Source organism: Colletotrichum destructivum, chromosome 5 (assembly GCF_034447905.1).
Source record: "Colletotrichum destructivum chromosome 5, complete sequence".
NCBI classification, from domain to species: Eukaryota; Fungi; Ascomycota; class Sordariomycetes; order Glomerellales; family Glomerellaceae; genus Colletotrichum; species Colletotrichum destructivum.
In genome coordinates, this window is record NC_085900.1 from 1686816 (window position 1) to 1699008 (window position 12193).

General features: G+C 53.0%; 2 protein-coding genes across 2 annotated transcripts; one reads left to right on the forward strand and one right to left on the reverse strand.

Moving 5' to 3' along the window:
* Nucleotides 1–774: 774 nt before the first annotated feature.
* On the forward strand, nt 775–5368 carry CDEST_08102 (Putative oxoglutarate/iron-dependent dioxygenase, alpha-ketoglutarate-dependent dioxygenase AlkB; the record flags this gene model as incomplete). The annotated part of the gene is made up of 11 exons (XM_062924261.1): nt 775–1304; nt 1722–1760; nt 1847–1849; nt 2029–2371; nt 2654–2750; nt 2834–3201; nt 3267–3388; nt 3441–4469; nt 4526–4818; nt 4874–5059; nt 5111–5368. The coding sequence occupies exons 1-11, from the start codon at nt 1112–1114 to the stop codon at nt 5366–5368; spliced, it is 2931 nt and encodes a 976-aa protein (XP_062780312.1). The 5' UTR covers nt 775–1111.
* Nucleotides 5369–6909: 1541 nt separating this feature from the next.
* On the reverse strand, nt 6910–8757 carry CDEST_08103 (Putative aspartic peptidase A1 family, aspartic peptidase, active; the record flags this gene model as incomplete). Its single annotated transcript, XM_062924262.1, has 3 exons — nt 6910–7870; nt 7946–8507; nt 8559–8757. 3 exons carry the CDS (start codon nt 8755–8757, stop codon nt 6910–6912), a joined length of 1722 nt encoding a protein of 573 aa, XP_062780313.1.
* Nucleotides 8758–12193: the final 3436 nt, after the last annotated feature.

Genomic DNA, 12193 nt, shown 5'->3' on the forward strand with positions numbered 1-12193 from the left:
CCACGCAATGGTCGCACCTCGGTAGAGGGTCCAGATAGCGCGGCATCTCGCTGTGCTTTGCGGTGCTCTGCGGCGCTCTTGAGTCATTTGCTACTACCAGCGGCCGGTATTCCGCACAGCTTTCCGCGAAACCAGTCTGTTATGACCTTAACTGTGGGTTGAGTGTCGATGGCATCCGATGTCAGCAGCCGAAGCTTAGCGTCCGCTGCTGCTGCTACCCCCATGCCCCATCTTGAGATTGGCTTGCCAAGTTGCCATCCACCTGCTGCTCTGAGGGTTCCCAAACTTGAACTTTCACTACTCATGATCCCCGTCGGTTTTCAGGCGCGGCACGACCGCATTTTTACCGAGCAGCCACAGTCCACCGACCCTTAACCGGCTCCTGGACCTTGGTAAAAACTTGACCACTCCCAAAGGAGTTTGCCAGATCATCGCCCACTATCCATCCAAGGTTGTTCGTTCCATGGGGGTTACCTAAGTAAACGGGTGCCGAGGGCTTCCCCAACTACCAAGGTAAAAAGGGCAGCCATTAGCCGAGATTGACCCAATGACAAAGCGTCAAGGAAGTATCGCAATTTTGGTTCCACATTCTCCAATTGCACCCACCCCCGGAACTCAACTGTTTGGGATGTCGGCGCGGAACGTCGCTCCCGCTCCGGGAATCTCTACCTCCACCGGGTGTGATGCTGTGGGTCACGGATTCTGCTGTATACCAAATATCAGCGCACCATGTAACTTCAGAGAGGTGAGTTCTTTATTAGACGAACGTTTCTTATCCGTCTAGCTTGGCATCCTTTTTTTTCTTTTTCAGCCTGAGTTCCATGGAACGACATTTGGGTTGATATTGGGATAAGGAGCAAGTGATCTGCTTAGGAATGCTTCATGATAATACCTTGCAGGTCTAGCAATGTGACGGCTTTGCCTATGCTGTCTCACTTGCACCCAGTTTTCTAGCATACGCAAACGACACTTTCCATGACCCATCATGAAAAAGAAGTGACCATCCACTGGTCAGTATAGGGACAGTCATCTTTTTCTTTTCTTTTTCAGAGTCTTGACAGTAACATGGCTGCACTGAAATGTAGATTTTCAAATCCTCAAGTCACGTTTCATGACAATTGTGATCAATGCTATCAGAAGATGCAACAAAACGCGTGTTGTCCTGTTCTCCTCTCTTGCCACAGTCGCTACTTTTGATATGGCATTTGGCCAGACCAGGGGAGAAGAAGCCTTGTCTTCTGTTCACTCTGTGGAAAATAATTCTTTCATCTGGTTTGAGCCACCCGGTGCTATGTTTACATCACGTTGCCTCCATCCGATACTTGCTTCTCAAACTCCTACTCCACTCAACTCTAGCGGCTGAGTGATTCACTCCTTCCGTTGTTTTCTTTTCACTCTTTCCTCTGAACTAAACCCGCCTCTTCCAACTATATATAACACTACCTTTCCCTCCAACCTCTACCAGTCCTCTCTTCCACACATCAACAACGAGATCAACAATCAAGACATCAGTGCTTTACCCATCGGAGAACTATAAACTAAACTCCAATAATCACGCTCTGCAAAAGACAACTCAGATTTCAATCCACCCTCTCCAATTGTCCTTTACACACAAAAAGTCGTCAAGCAGGAGGAACCTAGCCTGCGCAACACCGGTGCTCTCTCACTAGGTAGGCAACCGGAGCACTGACCTTAACTACTAATTCAATCAGCTAGTAGAGACCTTCACACACGCTCACATACAGCAGGCTCTCTTACAGGTATGTCGACACCACTGTCTCTCTAGAACACAAATCATTTACTTTCTTTCTTTATCAGTTCATTCCTGCCTCTCTACTTTTATTAGAACGTCATCTCTCCTCTTTCTTTAAAGTATCTCCTTCCCTTACACTTCTATCAGCCTAGTCCTCTCCCTTCTACACAACATAATAACACCCTCTTGACTCCTAAGGATACTAATATTCCGACTGCCTTGTTCCCTTCTTACTTAACACGATCCTGCTTTAGTGCTTATTTCTTCCCTCCTAGATTTACTACCGCTTTTGTTCTGCCCTCCTTCCTCTTCTGCGCAAAGCTTAAGGACCTTTGGCAGCAGCCAGCATAATTCGTTCTCTATTCCTTTCTTGTTCATGCGCAGGCAACGAGGACCTTTGCTAACATTTAGGAATTCTTCTCTTAGCCACCTACCAGCTTCTATCTTTCAGACATTCATCACCATCTACTCATATCTACCTACCTTACTTACACATCTTCTCCTAACAATAATCTTTAACCAATCTTTTAATATCAAACACCCTAAAAGGTGTCTAACAGTTTCCAACAGTACGCCGGGGACTATCAGAAACATAAGCAGTAGCACATCTCTTTATAGGTATGTTCATTCTCATCCACATTGTTTTACCGATTCGCTCATGTCCTGAAACCGGCATAAAGGTGCCTGCTTCCATCCGTGTCCTTGCCGACCCTTTGCTCTCCTTCGGTCTTTCCCAACTTTCCCGAAATGACTAGGTAGGCGCACCAGGCAGATGGGCGCACCTTCTACACCTTCCCGGACAAGCACTGGAACCTTCGATCCTTACCTCCTTCTCCTTCCAGAACCACACCTGGCTTGCCTCCCTTAGCGCACTTCTCTTTCTCTGCCATCCTGTCCTAGGACAAAACCTTCGCCATTCCTCAGCACACCTTTCCCTTGCGCTTTCAAGAAACACATTCCTCCCAACCCTCTCTTCTTTGCCTTTTTTAATGCAACAGTCGTTCACTCCTCTACCTCCCTCTCTTTACTGCTTAGCGTATTTCGTCCGAAACAGATCACATCTGACCTACGTATTCCCAGCAACTTTCCGGTTGTGTGCGCCTCATTTCCAACTGCCTACCATCTAAGGGCAGACACCGATCGGCATTGATACTTTTACATACGTTTAAGTCTGCAGTCCAACTGCTGTCTTCTACTCTAAGGGTCCAAAGCGCTTTTCAAGAATCTCCGGTCACAGTCATGGCTGCTTCCAACTCGACCCTGCCTGCTCCCCTTGGAAGTCCTCCTGTCTGGGCCGAAAATCGTCAGGCTCTCTGTGATGCCCTTCCTTACTTCAAGGCACACGAGGGAAGTATGTACACCAAGGACAAGGTCATCAAAGGTATGCTTCTCAATGCGTTCGCCACCGTGCGAGACTTCTTGGGCTCAGAAGTTATCATCACCACTCTGTAAGTTGTTCTGCTCTCTTCACATATCTCAGGCTTCCTCGGCTGACCCCTGGTAAACTTGTTAGTGGTGGTGGAAGAGAGAGAAACAGCCAGGGAGACCTGGTCCGGGTTAGAGAAGCCCGGCCCTTCATACTGCCGTCCTGCCATGCAGCCTCAGAGACCAATGCCCCCATCGGCATAATCCTTGGTAAGTACATAACTGTCGTCTTTATCTGGTACCGGCACTCACTATCACACAGGAAAACAATACCCAGGTTTACCTGTTGAAATCAAGCATTCGTTCAATGTCCTTGCCTTCTTCATTATTACAGACATCTGGTCTGAGAAGGACGACAGAGGCTTTGACATCCACAAGATTCGCCTCGAAAAGACCAACCGTGCTATGCCGTCCTGGTGGCAACTGTCGGCTGAAATGCAGAGCAGTACTCAGCTGCAGGAGCTGCGGGAGTTTCCAACATTCCGAGCGGACTGCACCAAGTGCAGACAATCTTCCAAGCAGATGTTCATACAGGGATGGACTTGCTTGAATGCCGAGTGTGAGGGAAGTTTTGCCTTCACTCCAGCTATCGACATCTCCGAGTTGACTGTTGCTTCCTACCACGCCTCCTCTCTTGCCTGGTGCGTCACCTGTCACCAGGGAAGCAAGGTAATCTTCTCCTGCGGCTGGTCTTGTCTCAACCAGAAGTGCAGCAGCTTCTTCAATTTCCCAGCCGGTACCGATGTCAACCACCTCACCTACTCAAAGGACTTTCTCTTAGAACGAACATCTTACCAGGTTCCACAACAGCCTCTGCAGCCGCCCCTCCCAGACACAACCGCCCCAGGTCTACTGGGCACAGAGAAGGCTATGCGTGATGGCATTGTCTGTCCCGAGTGTCATCGTTGCGCAAGACGGGTGGATTGGACAAAGTGGTCTTACGAGGATCCTCGTTGTAACTTCACCTTGCTTGCCCCGCCACTGCCGTTCCCTCTGGCCAATGTTCTCGCCGAGAGCAAACAACAACAGAGACTCAGGAGTGGATTCCAATCCAAGGCCTTCAACAAACACATTCTCCAAAGTGCCAGCCAGGCCAATGGTTACGCGATGGAACAGTACCTTCTCCCAGACCCCCTCAACACTGACACCATCATCGGCTCAGTTACTGTTTTCCGAGCGACTCCAGCCATCAATGCTCGTGCTGGCGCTCCCGACCAAATATGGGATCTCCTCCAACATGATACCGTCCGAGACTTCGGCTTCCAAAGGAAGCCCGCGATTCATGTTGGCTGTAAGTTCACCCGTCATGCCTCCTCACGAAGCGATCCGACTAACCTACAACACTAGTGCCTAGCGAGAAGTTGACCCGGAACTTCCTTCAAAACTGGGGCGCCCCTTACAAGTTCGCAGTCAATGTGCATTCGAGACCATTCTCAGAGGCACCAGAATCCATAATCGGAGCACTCAAAAGAATGCAATGGGCTGGCAAGCAATCCATTGCGACGACCAACAAGACCATAGATGCCTATGCCCAGCAGCCCGGCTTCAGCGAAATAGTCCCTTGTGACACGCTCACCTCGAACTTCGTTGACTTCAACGAGCTCCTTTCAATCGGGTACATGGAGGAAGACAAGATCAGTGTGGGTTATGGTATCACTATGCTTTCTGCCTCAAGACTGACTCCTTTATTTGAAGTACCACGACGACGGCGAATACACCTTGGGACCTACCGTGGCAACTCTATCTTTAGGAAGTCCCGCCCAAATGTGCTTTAAAATGAAGCCATCCTACGCTGGGAAAGGCACCAAAGTTCTTCAGTTACCAATTTTCCACGGAGATCTGGTGGTTATGCACGGGACCCGCATCCATCAGGCGTACCTAGTATGCTACTCTCCAATCAACACTACCACTTTCTTCTCTAACAATTAACAGCACAGGGTTGTGCCCAAGGGCAAACGTCGCTTTGCCTTGACGTGCCGAAACATCGTGCTTGAGACAATCGAAGATGATGATGCTCGAGCCGAGGCTGCTCAGAACAGCATCCTTCCAGAGGTTTCCGAGCTCTGGGACTACCCGAAGGATGAAGATGTCGAATCCCAGAATGAGAATGCCGGCGCTTCGAAGCGTGCCGCTGACGAGCCTCAGAGCACCACAGGTCGAACGACGAAGCGACGCAAGACGGAGGCCTGAATTTGTTTGATTCCAACATCAGGATGGAGTTTAAAATTTTGACTGACACTCGCGTCTTTAATCTACACAAAAGGTATGGGAGCAGAGGGGGTTTACATTGAGGAGTTTTTCTTTCTGCACGGTTTTCTCTCTGGACTTCCGGGGCTACGTCTGTCTCATGGATTCTGGGAGGGTTTTCGTTTTCTGATTTCTGATTTCTGATTTCTGATTTCATGGCTCGGTATCCTGGCGAGGAAACCATACATCCCAGCGAAGTGCTTCATAATAGCTTGGCTCAGATCTGCTGCTGCTTTCGCAGCTTTTTCAATTGGCCTCGGTCGTATGTCTTCGTCTATAGCTCAGATACTACTCACACATTGTGCGAAACCCCAGTTTCCTCTAGTGAACAATTCTTGGGCTGTCTTCGACGTGAAATGAATGTGAGTGTCGCAACGCCCAGTTGAGGCTGGCTGACGCACGCAAGCAAGCCATACGACACGAATCTCGATTACAGGCACGGGGGTACTTGACGGAGGTTGCCAAAGTGTAAGCTGAGAAATGAGACAGCGTTGCGAGCAGGACATTTCTCGTCCTTAATTCGTGAGAGACACGGTTACTAGGTGCCCCCGAGGCGGTTCGGGGCCAAAACGGCGCCTTGTGACGCCTCTCTAGAGCCAGACCGTCGTAGAGACACGGCGGTTCCAATTCGGCAAGCGGATGAGCTGGGAACAAGACATCTTTCGCGGACGGAAGACCTGGATCCGTGAGTGGACCGTCGCCAGTGTTTTGTCTCTCCCAGCCCGTCGGGGTCGGCGGGTTAAAGCACAATGGGATGGGGCGGGAGGGGGGCGGGGGTTTGGCAGCCGGATGGGGGTTGGGACATGTCTCGGACTTGAGTCCAGACCCGTCAACCCGTTCAATTGCAGAACTTGCTCTGATGTCATTGGCAGGTAAACGTAGGAAGAGAACGGAGGAACGGGTGGCTCGCGGAGAGTTATACCCGACGCGGCCTGTCCTCTTGTTAGGGGAGGGGGGTGGGATCGACGGGCTTCGTCACGTCAGACGAACACAGCTGTGTGATGGCGCGAAGCGAGCACGAGCGATGGAACATCCTCAACGTGTAAGTCAGGCCATGTTTTGGATTTTTTCAGGACGTTTTGTGTTTTCCCCTTCCTTCTCTCAATCGAAATAACAGGAGAGAGAGACACGGAGAGAGAGAAAGGAAGGCCTCGAAATGCTGTTCTTCATTGGTATCATAACGGGTCGTAAGCAGGCGTCTCTAGCTGAAGACCCCTAGGCCCTCGCCAGCCCCAAGGCATCAATCACCCATCGCCCCGGGAGCGGCAGCCAGCCAGCCAGTAATCATGAATCTATGTCTGCGTCCGCAGAAATTCTCGGTAGCGTTCTCTCCTTGCCTGTCCGGAGAGCACGTTTCGCTATGCAATCAATAATGAGAATTTTCCCCTCCCCCCGGCCAAAACCCTTGGCATATCCTTTTTCGGGTATTCCCTTTTGTTCCTCCAAGTTCCTTTGGTTGGCGGTATCCAGTCCATGCATACCAATCAAGCATTCCAAAACACCGCCGCCAACGTCATCAAGCCTCCCAAAAACAGACCCAGGAATCGGTCGTCGGCGAGGGAAACCGCCGCGGAGTGGGAATCGGAGGACGTTGAGGATGAAGGGCCGCCCGTGGTCGACGCACTCGGGGCGCCGACGCCCGTGCTCTTCGAGGGGTCCGAGGAAGAGCTGCCGCTGTTGGGCGATCCTCTAATCGGGGAGGACGACGAGGATGGAGGCGAGGCACCGTTCGTGGACGACTGGGGGCAGAGTGTCAATGCGTCACAATCAGAGAGGGTGGTGTATATCGGGGTCGGGGTCGGGACCGGGCCGTTGTCCACGGTCTGGGTGATGGTGACCGGGAGGCTGGTGGGCGAGACGATCGGGGTGTCAGAAGCTGAAGGAGCAGATGTACTCACTGCAGACGTCACGGGCTGCCCGTCACCGTCCGGCGTCGCGGGGCCATCGCAGAGTCCAATTACACCGCTGGGCACCGCGTCGCTACCACTGCCGACGGCCACAATCTCCTCCTTGCCGCAGTTGTTCGCCTGAGCCATGTGGACTGCCAGATTGTCCCAGTCGAAGACGAAGTAGCCGGCCCGCATCATACTGTCGCCGAGGATCTGCTGGTCGGTAGTGGTAACGAGGCCGACGTAGCACTGACCGTCCTGGGGGCCCAGGTCAAGGATGAAATCGCTGAGGGGCACGCGGATGGTCTTCTTGCCAAAGGTGAATGTGACATAGGAGTCGCTGCCACTGTCGCGCAGGGAGCAGGCGGCGGTCCAGTAACCGTCGGTGTCGATGGTGGCCTTGAGGTCTGCCAGAATGGGGCGAGCGAGGGTCGGGTGAAGGCGGGTGAGGGTCGTGCCGGAGTCGAGCATGACGTTCTTGTCCGCCGGGGCGAGAGCGTAGGTCTCGGCGGAGTTGGCGAGGGTCATGCCAATGCCGGTAAGCTCAACAGCGAGGCTTTGGTCATGTCAGCTCAAACATCACTCAGTTGGCAATGGACGAGGAGATGAGCCCTCGGATGATTCGACTTACCGAGGCTCGCCCTTGGCGCCGTTCACCATGGGCACTCGCTGGAGCTCGCCAATGAACTTGCCCTTGTCGACACCGCCGTAGATGAGCATGCCCGAGTCCGCCGACTGATGACGCAGGTCCAGCGAGAAGATGCGGCTCCCGATGAGTCCCTGGTCAGCCAGGCTGTTGAGGACCAGGCTGTAGGGCTTGCCTGGCTCGAAGCCGGCCTTGAGGTCGGGAGCCAGACCCATTATGCCAGTGGCGATGCCGTCGCTCTTAGTGACGACACCAAAGGTCTGGTTGACCAAGACACTGGCACCCATGGTGATGGAATCGGTATAGTAGGCGATCTCGGCGCTCGTCTGAGTGTTAGGGTCCGAGGGGTCTCCGTAGTTGAGTCTGCGGGTGCCAATTGGGCCGGTGGGCGGAGTACGACTATTGCGCGGGTTGTACTGACCAGCAGCGCTGCACTGCTTGGCTTGGGCAGCTGAAGGCGCGGTGCTGCAGTCAGGGTTGACCCAGAGCTCAGAAGAACCCGTGTCGAGAAGAACGGTCACCTGCTGGGCAGGCGTACCGATCATGACTATTCATCGTCAGTCAAGCCACTTTGAGGAAGGAGCCGAAGAATGCTTACTGTCAGTGGAGTAGTAAAACTCTCTGTTTCTGAGCACAACTTCGATGGCCTCTCGCTTCGTGAGATGACCCAGGTCGGGTCGGACCTGTCTGACTGGCATAGCAATGAATCCTTTGCCCTCGGTAGCACGAGGGAAGGACAGGGCAGCAGCAGAGCTCACCGCGCCCCCCATGGCGGCAACAAAGACTTCAGACTTCATCTTGGGCGATTGCAAGTTTGTTGTTGTTCTGGCTTCAACAAATCCAAAGACAACAGGGCCAGAAAAGAGAAAGGGGGGGAGGGGGGGAAGAAACGGGGGCAAAGAAGGGGAAGGGAAGGAAGGTCCCGAGAAGAAGTAAAAAGATTGAAGCCGATGCGAACCCTGGAGAGGATATGAGGCTCTTCAGGCTGGGGATACACAGAAGATAAAGTAAGAGGTAAAGGTAAAAGCTGGAAGTGAGAGTGAAAGTGAAAGTGAGAAGGAACGCCACCCTGCCTATTCAGCTTCTAGAGCGACCAAGTCTGGAATCAGACAGGCTGGCCGGGTCTGGTGTGTTTAGTGGAAGGATGTTGTGAAAGCTGGACCTTTTGGTAAAGAGAAGACAAGGCTGCAAGAGGTCTGCTGCATGCACTCGCGCTAACCTGTTGTTGGCGCTGGTTGAAGCTGAAAGAAAATAAAGGGCAGTGTGTCTCTCCTCCATCTGCCGTTCCTTTACTTCAACGTCTGTTTGCGGCATGTCCCAAAGCCCAATATGTGGTCCCGACATCCAGATGCTCGAGTTGGCACCCCCTCAGACTGCCTTGACTGCGTGGCCAAGGTTCTGGATGTTCTTGACCTTGCATCCCTTTGGCCGACTTCCCGGGCTGGCAGTGTCACACAAAGGCAACCGGTTTCCGCATGCAACCTCCCCCCTGAGTCTGATGTTTCCATCCCATGTGTTCGTCCACGTGAGGTTTGGGCCAACGACCCATGATACTAGCCATGTCTGGAGTCAAATAGCCTAGTGGCGGCTGTTGCAGCAATTGATATTATCAACAGAGAAGGCATTTTCCCTTGCTCCAGCTGCGACGACCCAGTGGAGGGGCTCTGAATTCGTTCCATGAGTGTGAGACATGAGCCTGAAGACGGCGATTAACGGTGAGATGGCACATGGCTCTTCTGCTTCATTGGACCTAGAAGTGTAACACTAGACGGCTTGGCATCAAGGCTTTCGACGAGAGTCCATCCCATATGCCGACAATTTTATGGAAACTTCCGAGCCTGAACGTCAAACCCTTTCGGAGAACAGCCATGGGGCCGGTGATGCTAACGCCCAGGAAGCTAGAGATTCGAATAGCTGTATCCCCGAAAAAAAAAAAGCTGATACGAAGCCTCTCTTCTTGGCGATCGCTCCGGGCTCTACCTAAAGCCGCCTCTTTCACTGACTATAAAAGAAGGCTTCGTCTCGCACACTTCGGACCGGAGCTCCCGCCCAGCTTTCAGCGGGCTTACAAAATCCCCAGAGGAGCCTTGCACCGTTACGATATCTTGGGAAACACAAATGGACATAGGGTGATATCCAAAGAGGAAGTTGCAACAAACATCATCTTAGTAGGTCGACACCCCTTCTCACCTCCTTTCACCTCTTCACCTTCACTTCAGCAACTAGGTGAAGTTCGGTGAGTGGTACCTTCATCCTCGAAACTCGAGGCCATGATCGGCGAACAGGCTCCACCCGAAAGCCGGGGTGCGTCGTGCTGCTCAGGGGCCAATCAACTGGTGTCAACCCAACCACCCTACTCCCTTGTGCAAGGCATCTCTGGATTGTCCCGTCGCAACCAAACACTGGTTTGATGTGTGGCATACAGTTCTTCAGGTGGTTGCAGTCCCCTTGGTCGCGAACATTACGAGAATGAACGCTGAAGCAGGGGTTTATGGATCTTGAGCCTGGAGTCCGCCAAGGATTCACTTGCGGTCGATAGTATACGCAGTCACTATCTCGACTGACGCGGTCCGGTCGATGCTTTGCTACGATGAGTGATTGCCGGTGTCGCCACGTTTGAACTCAGCAGGGCTAGAGGAGTACGTTGATGCTTGGTTGCATAGTTGACGAGAACTTCCCCAGGCAGAAGTTCACATAGGGTTGGCAACTCGGCAGATCGTGCCTCTGACTTCGCTTACACCCAACGGCCGAGTACGAGCTCCCCAGAAGGTCTGGATAACGAAACGAGGCGTCAGGACTGACAGCGCTCAACGCAGGAGTAGAGTCCTCGGACAGGGGCGTTGGGGTTGACGGGCAAATGGCGATGGTTGGAGCCACGACCTGGCGGAATGGGATGCGGCAAATCTCGGCAGGCCGACAATACTAGGATAATTCCCTACACTGTCCATTCTTGGTGGTAGTGCCGGCGGCGGCATAGACCCCAACGGGGTTGTCGGAGTCCAAAGACTCCGGGCATTGCGGGGGATGCGGAGGAGAGGCACGTAAGGTAGCCGGATCATGATGTGATTGGTCCCAAGTACGGTACAAAATGCCTCCCCCAAGCTGATGAACCGTCCGTTCTGGCTGACGACCAACCGGTGATGGCGGTGATGGCAACCACACATGCAAGTGGCAGCTCGAGGTGGTGTGGGTGGGTGGGTGGGTGTCGCTGGCCAAAGACACGGAGGCGCGTCCCGTGTGAAGAACAGGCCCCGGCCGGCGGTTCCCTGTGGCTATCCGTTGGAGAAGTTCGTCCCGGGGATTCGCAAATCTAGAATCCGGGTCAGAGGTGGATGCCATTTGGTGAGTTGGCAGTGGCACATGGTGGAGGGGTTGAGGAGGGGAAAAGGCTTCACATGCCAAGAAAAAGGTTGGATGAGGTTCGGATCTAACAAGGGAGCAAAGAGTGACCGAGGAGCAGAGCAGAACAACGAGGCGGATAAGGTTAGGTTTCAGTCATGAGGCTGGGCGGGTAGAACGAACGGCGGACGATTGTTGGGAAGAAGGTGAATGGGTATACTAAAGGCTTAAACAGTTGAGAATCTGTGCGTGCAGCAGAGGCAGATGGGAAGCGATGCTGACGACATTGGACGGGATGGCGGTGACGGCCGCCGCGATGGTAATTGGATGAAGTTTTGGTAGGTCAAGGCGAGGGAGGGATTTGATTTGGGGGGATGGGGAGGGGAATGGAACAACAGCAAGAGGCATAGTAGAACTGTTTCCATACACGTCCCGTCCCGTACTTATCCACGTATGGAATCCGCCAACGAACGCCTCTGGGGGTCTGAGAGCTTCCCTAGCGTTTTATCAGCACCAAGACACATGAGAGATCCCGCGAGTCGAGCAGCTGGGATCGGCCTGCAGTCATTTCGCCCTACCTGAAGTCAGCTAAACAAGGTTGGTGAGATGCAGACACCTCTCAGAAATTTGTACCGAGCGTGGTCGACATAGACATGCCCGGGCATGGGCCTGTGTGCATGCTGTCTGAGCACCTGTTGGGAACTCCCCGAGCGGGCGGGATCATCCCAGGCACCTTTCCAACCCAAGCATGCCGCCGTGGGCCCCATTTCTCAATTCCCAAACGACTGCGACAGGGTGACCGGATGGACCAAAATAGAAGGGGAGATCAATGTTTGTTTGGATCCAAACGCTTTCGAGGACCCTCGGCATCGCTAAAGGTCTCAGTGGGTATCA